General features: G+C 38.2%; 1 protein-coding gene across 10 annotated transcripts in view; it reads left to right on the top strand.

Annotated features, from left to right (window-relative positions):
• The window catches only part of LOC139740142 (voltage-dependent calcium channel type A subunit alpha-1-like), a 280,936-nt gene that overhangs the window by 185,608 nt on the left and 80,179 nt on the right, over window positions 1-15,149 (top strand). For all 10 annotated transcript variants that reach the window (XM_071650722.1, XM_071650727.1, XM_071650721.1 and 7 more), the window contains 6 exons: window positions 346-506; window positions 1,659-1,799; window positions 3,573-3,774; window positions 4,498-4,662; window positions 5,570-5,680; window positions 6,171-6,254. In XM_071650722.1, coding sequence (XP_071506823.1) covers window positions 346-506; window positions 1,659-1,799; window positions 3,573-3,774; window positions 4,498-4,662; window positions 5,570-5,680; window positions 6,171-6,254 — 864 coding nt within the window. The remainder of the gene's footprint in view (window positions 1-345; window positions 507-1,658; window positions 1,800-3,572; window positions 3,775-4,497; window positions 4,663-5,569; window positions 5,681-6,170; window positions 6,255-15,149) is intronic.

Genomic DNA, 15,149 nt, shown 5'->3' with positions numbered 1-15,149 from the left:
TAGAACTTTGACCACTGAATTATTTCATGTTTACGGGAAAGCACAAATGATGGCTGGGTCATCCTTCTGAATATTCCTAGGAAGAGTTTAACATTCGGTTAACATTTTCTCTAAGTTTTCTCTTTTCTTGTAATGGTCTTTACCTATCTGTACGCTGTATGACAAGGTTACTTTGTCGATATCTTGTGAAGACCAAACTGCGGTGATGAAGTATTTGTTGGGATTTAGGAACCAGTAAAGTAGAGAGTGAAACACCTTGATCAGAAGCTGCATTTTGGGTAAGATGATTTGCTGCTGCCAAGGGGATGTTCATGTTTGCGTTCCTGCTGTCTTTGTTGCGACCAGGCTGTGTTTGACTGCGTGGTGAATTCCGTCAAGAATGTCACCAACATCGCCATCGTCTACATTCTCTTCATGTTTATCTTCGCCGTCATCGGCGTCCAACTCTTCAAGGGGAAATTCTACTACTGCAACGACTTCTCTAAACTTACGGAAGAAGAGTGCAAGTAAGCACCCAACCATCGTTTGTTTGATATTTGTTTTTTTTTTTTTTTTTTTGGGGGGGGGGGGGTGGGGGTTGAAGGGGGGATGGTTCTTTCTCTCCAATTTTCTTGTTTGAGACCACTTCTAGGGCCCGTTGCATAAAAGTTACTATTATGGTAACTTTGCCATCCAATGGTAACTTCCATAGAATTCTTGATTTTGATTGGCTGTTGAGTATTGTTGCCATGGTAGTTACCATTGAATGGCAAAGTTACCATAATAATAACTTTTATGCAATGGGCCCCAGGTATATTTATGCCTCCACCACGAAGTGTCGTCTGAGGCATCATGTTTTGGGGCTGTTCATTCATTCTTCTGTCATGCTGTCCTTCCAGCCATCCATATAATCAATTTTGTGGACAGTGCATAACTTAAAAACCTTTTGAGGTATTCTGATTAAACTTTGGTCATGTATATGTATGAGTGGAGGAAGTTTTGCTTATCCACTTTTGATTGCAAATGCTCAAGGTGAAAGGTCAATGTCAAATTCTTAAACTTTCACTATTTCACCCACACCTATCTTTTTTGTTGTTGTACATTGTACTAGGTTAGAGTTATTTAAAGCAAGAGGTCTTCAGTATGCAAGGTTCTGTTCAGAAGAGAGTGTGACATTATGAGTCCTGATTACACACCACTTTTCACCAGCTTTGAGGCCTACTTTTAGAAATATCCAAGAGAAAACATTGTGTACCAGAAGTTAAAGCATAATTTACCATTTCCAGATGAAACACAAACCCAGCATTTATTTCTTTAAAATAGTTTTAGAATGTGAGTTGGGGATAGAAACAACCACTGTAAAAATTTGAACAGGTAAAATCAATCTTAAGTATTGGTGAACAATAGTTATAATAAAATTGTTTCCAGACTAAACCGTCTACAGTTATGGCTTACTGAGAAAAATACAGATATCTCCTTATATTTCAGGCTTCATCACAAAAATGTTATATGGTAGGATGCTTTGTGGTGCAACAGACCTACACATATGCGTTAAATGTCATATCTTGAAAAAATTTTAAATCACTGTCCCCAAAGCTAGACAGGACCTTTAAAAGAATGAATTGATTTGAAATGATTTCATTGGTTGTTTTTCATTTGCTGTTTATTTGCCTGTCCAGAGGGAAGTTCTTCACGTACAGCAGAGACCAGATTACGGGGAGTGAGGACCGTGTGTGGAGTCGCTACGATTTCAACTACGACAACGTGGCGCTGGCGTTTCTAACGCTGTTCACGGTTTCAACAGGAGAGGGATGGCCAGAGTAAGTGGCAAGAAAGCAATTAACCTATTCCTTACGGGAACCTGGTGGCTTGTGTATAATGTCTATGGGGATTTCAGAATTCAGTAGCAAACAGGTTAAAATACAACAGGAAGTTTACACTACACTGTATTACAAATTAATGTGCCCTTGAACCAAAAAAGTTGCCAGACATGGATTTTTAGTTAAGGGCAGATTCTTAAAGAGCAGACTCTAAGCATTAAAATTATGTATAACTCAATTCAAATGGACTCCACTAACCTATCTAAATACTAGAAAGAAAGCACACACTCTTGAAAAGTGTGAATAGAGAAAAGAGGCTCTGAAGTACAGGATCTATTCAAGTGCTTAATCTTTACCCAGCCATCCTAGCTGTGCTATGAAAGGGACAAAACACAGGATGTAAACCACTGGAGCAACAACAATGAAGGGGATTATCAGATTAAGCTGAAATTGAATATGTCCTATTGACACATTCTGTCCATGATTAATGCCAACTTTAAAAGTAGTAGGGTTATCCTTTCAAAAGTTATTAGACTTGAAATTGAAGAGTGTGTAAAAAATTTCAAAAGACATGAAAAGGGAACTCTAAGACATACCTGATTATTCTATTCTTCCCAAAAAAAGGGTTGTAGAAAAACTGCTGAAAACACACTCTCCAATTCATCTTATGATCCCAAACTAAAGAATAATGTAGAAGAAGTATAGCTCTTTCAGAAAATGTGAAAAACTTAAGATTGACTCAGTTGACCCATTTCACCTTTTTTGAGTCCTCAAGTAAAATCAAGGGGTGCGACTTTTTGTTCGTTTTGTGATGCACGGTCACAAATGTTTGAATTCTTTTCAACTGTAAGGGAGAACCTGAACGTGAAGTTGTGTATTGTACTTTAAAGTTAAACTGCCCAACATTTGCTATTTCAGTCTCTGCAAACTTACATCGGCTGCTCAAAGGGTTTCTCATTTCAGTCATTGCTGTCATCATATTGCTATGATAATGATTTAGTGTTATTATTACTATTTTTTAATTATCATTGTTGTTACTGGGATATTGAAGACCATGAAGATTGTGAAGATCATTATTATTATCAGCATTATTATCATTCCCTCCGCCAAGGAAAGTGGTTAGGTTTTCTTTGGCATTTGTTTGTTTGTTTGTCTGTCTGTCTGTCTGTCTGATTGCAAAATAACCCCAAGAGTTGTGAATGGATTTGAATGAAACTTGCAGGAAGGTTGATAATGACACAAGGAACAGATGATTACATTTTGGTAGTGATCCAGGAGTTTTTGTGGATTTTTGAAGTACTTTTTATCTTTGGGCAAATAGGGTCAACGAACTTGGATATTGACTGTACCTTGGCTCTGCTATTCCTATCATTATGACAGGGCCGGCGGAGCGTTTTCAAAAGTGTGGGGGCCCACTTCCGGGTTTCATGAGCTAACAAGCAAAAAAAAAAAAAAAAAAAAGTCCTCAGCTCATCTCTCCCCTTCCATTTCCGGGTTTCTTCAGCTGACAAGCAAAAAAAAAAAGAAAAAAAAAGGCTATTTAGTGCCACTTACGTACTTCCGGGTTAAAAAAAGTGTGGGGGCCCAAAGTGATGACACTTTATTTGGATGTATTCCTTTGTATGGTGCACAAAAAGTGTGGGGGCCCAAAGTTATGTATTCCTTTGTGTGGTGCATAAAAGGTGTGGGGGGCCCGAGCCCCCATGGCCCCCACGGTTCCGCCGGCCATGTATGAAATGGTGTTTGACTGTGCCTTCTCTGTCTTCTCCACAGTGTGTTGAAGCATTCCATCGATGCGACAGAAGAAGGCATGGGACCTGCGCCCTACAACCGCATCGAGATGGCCTTCTACTATGTTGTGTACTTCATCATCTTCCCATTCTTCTTCCTCAACATCTTCGTTGCCTTGATCATCATCACCTTTCAGGAGCAGGGGGATCAGGACTTCTTTGATGGGGATATTGACAAGAACCAGGTGAGTTAAAGGGGAAATCCAGTCTGAATATAAGTTAGTCGGATTGAAAAAAGAGTAAAGTCTTATGAGTTCAACGGTAAAAATTTGACTGAAATTGTAAGAAAAATACGGAAGTTATGGCATTTCGAAGTTTCGCTGATTTTTCAGGAAACAGTTCTCGAATAGTCAATATTAGTCAATTAGTGAGAAAAATCATGATATCTTGTTATATTTTAGGTTTTATTGCAAAATTTTTATATGGTAGGATGTTTTGTGATACAACTGACCTACACATAATGATTATGCATGAAGTGTGATAACTCAAACATTTTTAAAATCACTGCTTCCAATTGATTGAAAAAAAAGGGTCAATTGTGAACTACTCAAAATTATGAAACAAATGATCTGACTGAATTATGTTTAATGTACATGATGATAGCAAATTAGCAAATAGCTTTGAGAAATGACAACCTTGAAAGAACAAAACTGGGCAAAAATACATCATATGTACTTATCAAAAACAAAAGAAGAAAAGCCAGATTGTCAGCTCTTCTGGCATCACATTGCAAAAACAACAACATCAAATATTGTTTAGATGCAAGAGAGTATCAAGGTGAGTGTGGTGAGTGCTTGTGCAAGTAAATGTGCTCAGCAGGCGCACGGTATGAGGTGGTTTTTTTTTTCAATAATATCTCATGTTGACCCATTCATGAGTGAAATTTTGGCATTATACATTCCCCACAGAAACAATGCATCGAGTTTTGCATCAATGCCAAGCCAGTGGACCGATTCATGCCCAGCAACAAGAACTCCATTAAGTTCAAGGTCTGGAAGTTGGTGGTGTCCTCCGGCTTTGAGTACTTCATCATGTCTCTCATTACCCTCAACACGTGCACACTGATGATGAAGGTGGGTAACCGTGGCAACGCAGGTTTGGTATATGCCATCAGGTAGATGTAACAATTATGGAGGAGGTGGTGATGTTATGTGGCGATGATGCCCTGATGACATTCATTTGATGGTGATGAAGATAATAATGTTAAATTGATGATGATGATGATGATGATGATGATGATGATGATGATGATGATGATGATGATGAATAGGGAGTGTGATTCAGGAGCATGTTCATGCAGTATACAAATGACACACAGGTCTGAGTGTGTCAGTCGGAATTGCGTGCATAAGGTAATCATGGAATGCTTAACCCACAAGGCAAAGCTGAGTGAGTTTAGGCCAAATTCCATGGTTACCGCATGCACTCTATTCTGACTGATGCATGAAAAGACATGCATGTCATCTGTGTTATAGAATGGGGACAATTTTCTTGCCAAAAATCCATTTTGTTATCATGTTAGCCGATGGCAAATTCACTGGTTACGTTTCTTTTTGGCTTGTCATAGACAAGAGCCAGAAAATCATCCATCCAGTACTTCAAAATCATGCACCCAGTAATTCCTGGATGTATTGAAAAAAAGCACTGGATGCATGAGTTTTAGCCAATAGGCGTCTCGTACTGAGTGCGCGAACGCTTGCTTAGTGCACAAACCTTTGTTACTATTAAGTGCGCATGCTCTTGCTACAAGTGTGCAATAATATGTTTACCACTACGTGAAGCAGCGTGCACATGGCCAGTAGAAAAGCAACACATAGCTCTCGACCAGTGAGATCATAGGATTTATCACTATACCCATTCTATAATATAGCCTTGACTAACATTCTGAATGCCTCTCAAAGAAAAGATATCCCAGTTTTCCCTGATTGACCTAATTGTCTTGTCTACTTTCTCTTTTATCATCTCAATCTCTCCCCCCAGTATTATAAACAACCTCCTATCTACACGGATATACTCAAGTATCTCAACATTGCCTTCACAGTTCTCTTCACGATAGAAGCCGTGCTGAAGCTTATAGCATTTGGACCAAGAGTGAGTCTCAGTGTCTTTGAAAACAGAAATCCTATTCCTATGATCACACACTTACCTGTGGTTTATACTTCTTTCTACCAGCACAGTAAAGAGAGTGTAAATGTAATCGATGAATGAAGAATAGTTGCGTGAGTGTTCAATTGCTGATATGAATTTTTCAATATCTTTCAAGTTTGACTTGAAATGATTCTTCATAAATTTTTAAGAAAGAGTACGTGATTGCATCATATGTCATATTCTTTCTCCCATGTCAAATCAGAGCAAAGAAAAAGGGGTTATTAACCTGTTGAGGACAGTTTGATTTTGCTACAACATGCATTTCCTATAGACAATTGCCCGAGTATACTCAGGACTCATCCTCGATGAGTTAAAATGTACCCGTTAATGTCTATTGCCAATTATTGATCTATTTATATATTATACAAAAAGAGAGCTTACATATATGTATTTTGTTTCCTTTTTTTTCTCTTTGTGTCGCCTTCATTGGCAGAATTACTTCAAAGAAGGGTGGAACACATTTGATTTCATCACAGTTGTAGGGAGCATAGCCGATGTCATCATATCAGAAGTTGGGGTAAGACAACACCACACAGATACAATGTATATGTACATGTATATATAATATACACGTATAACTTTACATATACATGCATATATGAATATTCCGGTCCAAGTCCGTCTCTGGACCCCTCCATTCTTTTAGCGCTCATCATCACATCAGTGCCGGTACGTGCCATGGTGTTATTGGTTCCCTTGGTTACTGGTACCTGCAATATCCCCCCCTCCCCCCACCCCCTTTCCCCATCCCACTCTCTGAACTCATTCCACCCAGACAACATATCAAGGAATCTTCTACGGGTGAAAAATTCTTGATTGATGTCTAACCTCTGAAGCTGGTTGTTTTTCTCTGATTTATCTTTTTTACCTCTGTCCCTCATTTTTTTAGTCTATCTTTTTTTTTCCTTTAATGCAATGCGGTGTATACACGGAAAATTACTCACATGTTTAACTGTTACTGTACAGAGGAATGCGGTGACAACAATCGTCCTGCCAACCTCTTATAGATTGCGCATGGTGCAGTAACTGGCAGCTCTTTCCTCATGTCCATTTGCTCAGAGATTGTACAAGTAATGTGTGTCTCATTTGCAGTAAGCTGTGGACACAATGACACATCAGTGCTACATTTGCACTTTTGGATCATGGCAAAATAAAACAAAAAACAGCATATTCAAAGATGAGTGCTGTTGTGTGAGTACTCTACTCTTACACTCGTACGAAAACCTCTTGTTGGAGGGATTATCTGTGTGGAAAGTTCTGACCAATGTAAGTTTGAGAAGAGTGATTCTCATTCTGCTGAAAATGTGGAAATTTGAGCAAAAATTCCACTCAGTCGTGTCTTTTTGGTGAAGAATGATGGATGGAAGATGAAAGGAGTTGCCGGTATCTTGCACCCAACCACTGTACTCCCATGTTTGAAGTTCCTCCGTGGAATATCTGGAGATCAGCACAGTGCCGTCTGCCATGCACCTGAGCAGAGCTTCTGCAGCAAAAAAGAAAAAAAATAAACAAAAAGAAGCAAAAACAAAAACCAAAAAAACTGTTTAGAGTCTTTCCATCACCATGGCAACACCATCATGTGCTCTCCCGATGTTCCCTCAGTTGTATGTTTCGTCATGATGTTCTATATCTATGTATATATATTTTTATATAACATTTATGGGTTGTAGTGTACTTTGCCCCCTCCCTTCTTTCCAATTATGCTATTCCCATTTTGTGACCCCCCACCCCCCCCCCCCCCCCATCCCCAATCAATATGTACAGGTTTGGAGGTATCCAAACTTGCTCTTCCATGCAATTTGAAAAGAATGTATTAAAAAGAGATATACACCCGGCTCCCCTGTCACTATTATATATTCACCATTTATTCCAATGTCCGGCTGCTTTAGTGTACAATTTATGCATAAAGTTAGAAAGGATTTGCTTCAATAACCACATGACATATTGCATTATACACTGTGTATCAGAACGCTATTTTGGGGGCTGCTTGTGGTGTTGTACATATTATATTAAATGTTCAATTAATTCGAGTAGATACCAGGAGTGAGCAAAGTCATCCCTCTACCCATTTTGTAGTTGCAAAAAAAAAAAGAAAAAAGAAAAAAAAATATGCATGCTGTTAGGGTGGTTATGGTGTTGCAATATTTTGGTCTTTCTTGTGTGGGCGGTATGCTGGTCTGTTTTCACAAGGAAGTACTTAGGTGATCCATTCCCCTGTCCTCTCAAATGTCATCCTTGATTGGAAATCTGCAAACCCCTGTGCATAAATATATAGATGAATCAATAAACAAACAAAAAAATGTGTTGAATATCAAACGCGAGCTTCCCATTACACCAGTCAGCAATTGGCTAATAGTGGAGTGGTACGTGTACGTCTCACATGCGCTCAAATACAACTTTCTGTGCGACGGAGCCATGACAGCTGGTAGAAGCAAGCCTGAACCACCCTCAAAATTCAAATTTACTGGTATCAGCTTATTGCTATGATTCCTCAAACCTTTGCCTCATCCCAAACTCCCCCCCCCCAAAAAAAAAAATAATAATAATAAATAAATAAATAAATAAATAAATAAATAAAAATAAATAAATAAGAAATAAAAAATAAAAAATAGAAATAGAAATAAATAAATAAATAAATAAATGAATAAATAAATAAATAATAGTTTGAATCCACCATGCAAATGCTTCCCATTTTTACCCTTATTTGGTGCAGCTGCAAAACAAAAATCTGCATATTACATTTGTGACCCATCATCGCAAAACCAACAAAATGTCGCCAGATACAGATTTTTAGTTAAGAAAAGATTCTGAAAGAGCAGACTCTAAGCTTTAAAATGATGCATAGCTTAATAAAATAGACTCTTTTAACCTATATAAATATTGGATAGAAAGCACACACTCTGGAGAAGTGTGAACTGAGAAAAGAGGCGCTGAAGTACAGGGTCTATTCAAGTGCTTGATCTTCACCAAATCGTGCTAGCCGTGTGATGCATGGGACAAAAAAAAACAGGGTGTAAACCACCTAAGCAACAACAATGACAAGATTATCAGATTAGGCTGAAATTAAATGTGCTCTTTTAACACATTCTGTCCATGATTAATGCCAACTTTAAAAGCAGTTGCTTTATCCTTTCAAAAGTTGATGGACTTGAAAGTGAAGAGTGTGCAAGGGATTTCAAGAAATGAAAAGAGGCCTAAAACATACCTGATCTCACTACTCTACAAAAAAAAGGGTTGTAGAAAAACTGCTGAAAATGCACTTTCCCATTCCTTTTAGAATCATGATCCCAATCTTAAGAATAAGGTAGAAGAAGGATAGCTCTTTCCGAAAATATGAAAAACTCAAGATTAGCTGGGTTGACCTATGTCACTCATTTTCAGTCCTCACACAAAATTAGTGCCTGCGACTTTTTTCGTTTTGTGATGCACAGTCACATTTGGTGTTTGTTTCTGATTCTATTCACAATCACTCCTCCAGACTTTCTGCTTCTGACTAACAAAATTTACTCATCCAAGAAGTCCTACATTTCAATACCCCTCCCTGTCATTCTGTCTTCCAGATAATGGAGAAAGCTTAAAAAGTATCCCCCTCCAACCCCCCACTCTCCATAAGAAAAATGAAATGAGGAACTCTTTACCAAAATAACACACAATTCAAGAGAAATTAAGATCTCCAATTTTATTTGACAGCACAAACATTCACAAATGAACAGTCTCAAGCTGAGAGTGTGGCTGGATAGCTTAGTGTATAGCTTTAGTTACTGACCCAGCAATGGCAATCTTTTTCATGCCTAGAGGATGGGCAATTTCATATCCGGAAATAAGAAAAGACTTTTGAGGATTGATATTGTCCAAGACCACCTTTTGTTTTCATGTTTGATGTGTCGTAGATGGTCAGTTGTGGTGTCATATTAATGGTGCGTTGCACAGTTGCATTTTTTTTTGTTTTGGTCATGTAATGAGAGAGATAAAAGCCGTACAAAGAAGTTTTAGAAGAACAAAAAAGATGGATTTGCACACAGTCTCGACAGCTGGTGCTGTACCATGGCTTGCTATTATACACACAGTAGAGATGGATTACGTAGTTTGCTGCCCTCAGTCACTCCGCATGGGTGCGCTGTTCGTTGTGAATGTGATTGCCTGTCACTGTCTCAAAAACACATGAGCGTTGCACTTCCCGCCTCCCCACCGTCCGAGGTGTAAATTTGTACCCCTTCCACTGTCAACTAGCTCCTACTTAACATTACTCCATCATTACCATCTAGGAAAAAAACATCATGAAAAAAAAAAAAACACCCTCAGTATCATTGGGCAAGGGCTTTTAGTTGCTATGGCCATCAGATAGGATTTATTGATTTCATTTTGAGCAGTGTAGGACTAAGCAAATCTTTGTGACAACCTTTTGTCCACGCCCCATGCAAAAGTTTGTTGACCCTTGTGTGAAGTTTCCTCCGGAGAGTGTGTTTTGGTAACCTGTCCCATTTTCTAGATGTATTATTGTATCCTTTTTTTTTCTTAATTTGGCTGGTTCTGTCCCTATTACCACTGTGTGGTTCTAACCGTTTATCAGTCCCCCGAGTTATCTTGTCCCATTTCATATCTGTATTCAACAAGAAATCCGTGGTACCCTGCCCTCCCCCCTCAATTATATGGCTGCCCCTCCCGAGCGTACCAAACCCTCCCTAGAGACTGCTTGTTTATGTCTTAATTTATTTTTTTGTATTCCTTTTCTACTTTTTTTTTGTTTTTGATTTGCAGAGGGTAAGTAATGTGTATGGCTTACCTGTTCCTTTGGGACCTGCGCAAACCTGACCGAACCCCCCCCCCCCCCCCTCCATGCCCTTTCCTTTCCCCCACCCCTCTACCACTTCCCCTGCCTGTTTTATTCCCCACCCCCAGGTGCTGGCATACATGTATTGCTAACAGTTACTTTCCCACAAACACCTCCACACTGCCAATGAATATGTTTTGTTCTGTTTCTCAGTGTCAACCGTTTTTGGTGTCACAAACTCCTGCCAAAGAAAGAGAAGAAAACGGACAAACATTTGTTTTGTTGCTTGCTTCTGCTTGTTTTTGTTTTCCCCCATTGTTCTTGCAATGATTGTTGATATGATGTTAGTTTTCTGTTCCGACTCAAAACAGCTAGCCGAGCACTTCTGATCGATATGACTTAATCCTCTTAAGAGCTGTAAAGCAGAATTCAAAGTTCAGTGAAAAGCAGAATATACATAATCGGGATGCAGTCTGTGAACTGCCAGTCATGATAAATTTCTAGTGTCTAATGCTCAGAACCATCCATAGAATCTTCCATTTGGGAATAGACTGCCAAGCAACGGGATTAAATATCCTTGACATTATTAAACAGAGTTTTGTCTCTGCCACACTATGACCAATCATGCACTGAGGGTCAATTATCTAATCAGTGCTCTCATTCAACACAAGTTCTATTCTTTTCACTCTTTTATTTATATTTTCTTCTTGTGGTCTTGATCCAGACTGACTGAATTGTTTTCTGTGCCTGACAAGCATGCATAAGTTGAAATAGAAAAAAATCAGAATGTTAAAACCCCTGCATATTTTATAGGCTAAATGCTAGTCTGGTATCGCTGTAAAGAATCGCGAAACCAGCCTAAATCTTAGTAGGTGTCAAAGATAACGGTGTACGGTATTCAAAAATATTCCCCAAGTATAACATGATATACTCTGTAGTTTGAAATATAAATGTTATGAACTCTGTGGAGAAGTCTTAAGGATGTTGGCATCATTGAGAAGAATGTATCATTGCTTTTGGAACAATTTGCTCCTTATTGTATATCGATCTCAGTAGAAGTACAGCAACAAACAGAAAGAAAGAAAGACTGCAGGGAGAAAATTCAATGTTTTTAAGGGGAAGCATGACCACAAAAAAAGAAAGAAAGATAATGATGAATAGGTCTGAATATAGCATGCAGCATCTAGTGTACCCACTGATATCTTGATGATTCGGCTCCATCAGAATCAGTCTCTAACTGGATGCGATGTCTGGATGCTGTCGTTACAAAGTCGCCATTCTAGAACTTCTTCCCTCTCCTCCTTCTCTCCTGCCCGCAACGTGTCAGTCTTTTTGTTGTTGTTTTTTTTGCACCGTCATTCTCTTGTTACTGCCAACCATTTTTTTGTCTGTCTGTCATCCCGACTTGTCTTGTAGTGTGTCTGTCTGTCTGTCTGTACCTGTGTGATTTGCTTGTTGTTCTTGCCTTGATTTGTTCCCCTCCCCCTCCACCTCACCCCGTACAGAGTGCCGAATGCATTCACGTGCATTGTCCAGAAACTGTCCGTGTCTCAGACGTGAAAATCCATCTCTCATAGACTAAACATCACTCGGTCTTTGTATGGCTTACAGGCAGGCATTTATAAACCACAGCAACATACAACAACAACAACAAAATCACATAGATGTTACTGGTCTGAGGAGTTTGGGGGGAAAAAAAAATTAAATTTGAGTGGAATCAGATTGATCATGTACAAAATCTGCCTATCGATTGTCTCCCCTAGTACTAGCAGTATCATTTACTGAATAGATATTTGGAAGATTGCAGATGCTATTATGCACTCTGATTTATACCTAGTCTTGTTTGGGAGATTATTAATCTTGAAGAGACTACTCCTGGGGTGTATGTTTTCACCCATTAGGGGCTCATACCAATTTGGTCACTTTGGGTGTGGCCGATCACATGTTTTGCATAAGAGCTTGCATGAACTGCCTCAGGCTTTTGTAACCAAGGGGAAGAAAAGACACAGCTGCAATTGATTGAGAACATAGAATGTGAATGAAGAGAAAAATTGCATTCATACCCTTACGTGGCAGCTGTTGTCACATCAGGAACAGATGTGGTTTCTTCAATTCCCCTGAGGCAGACCAAAATTATTCTTCTCTTTCTCCACCACCAAACTCACGGCCTGATACTTAACCTGATTGACGAATCGATCCATCAGTCGCGTTAGAAATAAATCAAAGGCAACTTCACATAGTTTTGGCTAATTGCATGCACCTGCACTGGCATGCTCGTACCACACGCCCCTTAGCAGCGTTTTAGCAAGATAGCATGTCATAAATTTCCAACATTCATCTTATTGTCCTTAATTTTTGACTTATGCATGCGATTTATAAACAGTTGCATATGAATTGATAATGTTTTGCCACAGCTTGGACAATATATGCTATACGTGTGCCTTTCCCTGGTCATAGCACTTTAATTTTCATAGCAAGTTTCATGACACAGCAATGTGTAGGCCTACTTCTTTGACTTAACAAAACTTCATGGCAGTTGCCCAAATTAAAAGGAAAAGAAAGGACTAAACTCAGGTTCTGTTTGAGGTGATGTTCTGCTTCATAGCAGAATCATTTTTCTTTAAAAAAAAGGATTTGTCATGTTTTATTCTTAATTTGCTATTTCTGATACAGATGAATGATAAGGACTCAGTCAAGACTGGTTTTTCTGTAGTGGAAAGAGGAAGGGAGGGCAAAGAAACAAAGTTGACTTTTCTTTGCTTTCTTGAAAATTGGTCACTTCGCCAGTTGATAAGTTTCTGATAAATTCCTAAAAGAATGTATGTTAAGTCAGAGTACGTGGAAGCACTTCAATGGCATTCCTAGCATTTTTTTATTCATTTTTTTCCTTTTTTCATAAAATCTTAATTTGCCACAGACTCATATATCAAAATCAAGTCCACAATTTTTTTTTTGGCCACACCCAAAAATTGGAGGGTGAAATGGACAATCTCTTCATATAAATCCTACAGAACTAGAATGTGTGCCAAGGTGCCAAATGTTTCATGTGTTTTTCTTTTGTTTTTGTTTTTGTTTTGTTTGTTTTTTGTTTCAGTTGTTGCTATGGTTATGCAATGAATGTCGCTGCTGCAGCCCAGTATCTTGATATTTCCCTGTTTGAATTCCATGCTCGTACATTTACCATCTCCTCATTTGATCGACGTGCCAATTTTTGCGTTCGATGTGATTGCGTATGACCTTTCTTTTGATTTTTTTTTTTATTTACTATTGTTTGTAATGATTCACATGCATATGAATGAAGACTTTGTTTTTTAATTTCAGACTTCTTTCCCGTAAAGTTTAGCTTAAGAAAAGCATTGGTGTAATTTGAGAACGGTGACTCATCACTGGTCCATGCTACCGATCTGCTGCACATTGGTCATTTGGTCAATTTGTCCCAACAACAGTGGTCATTTGCTCCGTCCTTGTGATGAGGATGCTACGTTATGTGTCTCTTGAAATGTAATTTGATTGACCCCTCGTTTTAAGCTCTAGAATTGTCCACAATGAACTAGCAAAGCACAGAAATTTGCAATCCTTATCAATATCAGGATCAATGAACAGGAAAGTAGTAGGCGAGACCTTTCTGAAATTACACTTTGCTTTCATCATTACAATATCATTGTCGGTTGAGAATGAAATTCCATTTCTGTCCAGTGTAATGAGTATTCATGAGTACTTTAGCATATCATTTCAAAATGTCTTGCTATTTGCTTGGTATTCATGTTCATGTTTTGTTTCTCTCTCTCTCTCTCTTTCTCTCTCTCCTTAATGCAAAGAGTAATTTTTTTTTCTGAAATCATTCATGAGAAAAAAACTCTTTTGAACTTTCTTCTTTTTTTTTTGTTCTTTTTGCCAGAGCATGGGATATTTTTTTCTTGTTTTAAATGTTCACTTGCGAGATGATTTTAACATTTGTATCCACAGACACACACACACACATATTCACACACAAACACACTCCAAAGATCACAATGCCACTCATTGTCATTATGTGAATGCCATTTCTTTTTGCGTTGATTACTGGTATCTCAAGAAATATTTTGACCAGTCATTGTGGGCTAAATTGCCATACTGTTTATATCTTATTTGCTCACATTTGCTCAATACAAAATTCATGATAATTTCTGATCAGTCATTTATTAAAGATAGTATACAGTCTTGTTTATGATCATTAAAATCACTTGAATTATCAAAATTTATTCCAGTCAAGTTGCATATCATGATGTTATATAATATATGCCTACAGGTGGAAAAGATGGGTTTTTTTCTGTTGCCGATGAAAAAGAAATAAGTTTAAAAAGGATTGAAATTATTTCAATTTGTTAAACATCTTCTTCTCACTTTACCAAACTAAGAAAAATCTCTCCAAAGATTTACCTCTAATTTATGGTGTTTTCTCCTGAAAAACAAACAAACAAACAAACAAACAAAAGATTGGCACATGATTTTTAAACTTGTTTTGTTTTGGTCAGGAAGTAGATAAATTGCTATGATCATCTTCCAAGATATTTGAAAGATGCCCATCAATTCAGATGGCAGTGCTACATATTAAATCATTCATCTGAAGTCTGAAGCTTCAAACCCCACATGATGATTTGA

This window comes from Diadema antillarum, unplaced genomic scaffold (assembly GCF_040938485.1).
Source record: "Diadema antillarum isolate AM-2024a unplaced genomic scaffold, OU_Dant_1.0 seq00000837_RagTag, whole genome shotgun sequence".
NCBI classification, from domain to species: domain Eukaryota; kingdom Metazoa; phylum Echinodermata; class Echinoidea; order Diadematoida; family Diadematidae; genus Diadema; species Diadema antillarum.
The sequence above is the reverse complement of the archived record's forward strand: the minus strand, read 5'-3'. Positions and strand labels throughout refer to the sequence as shown.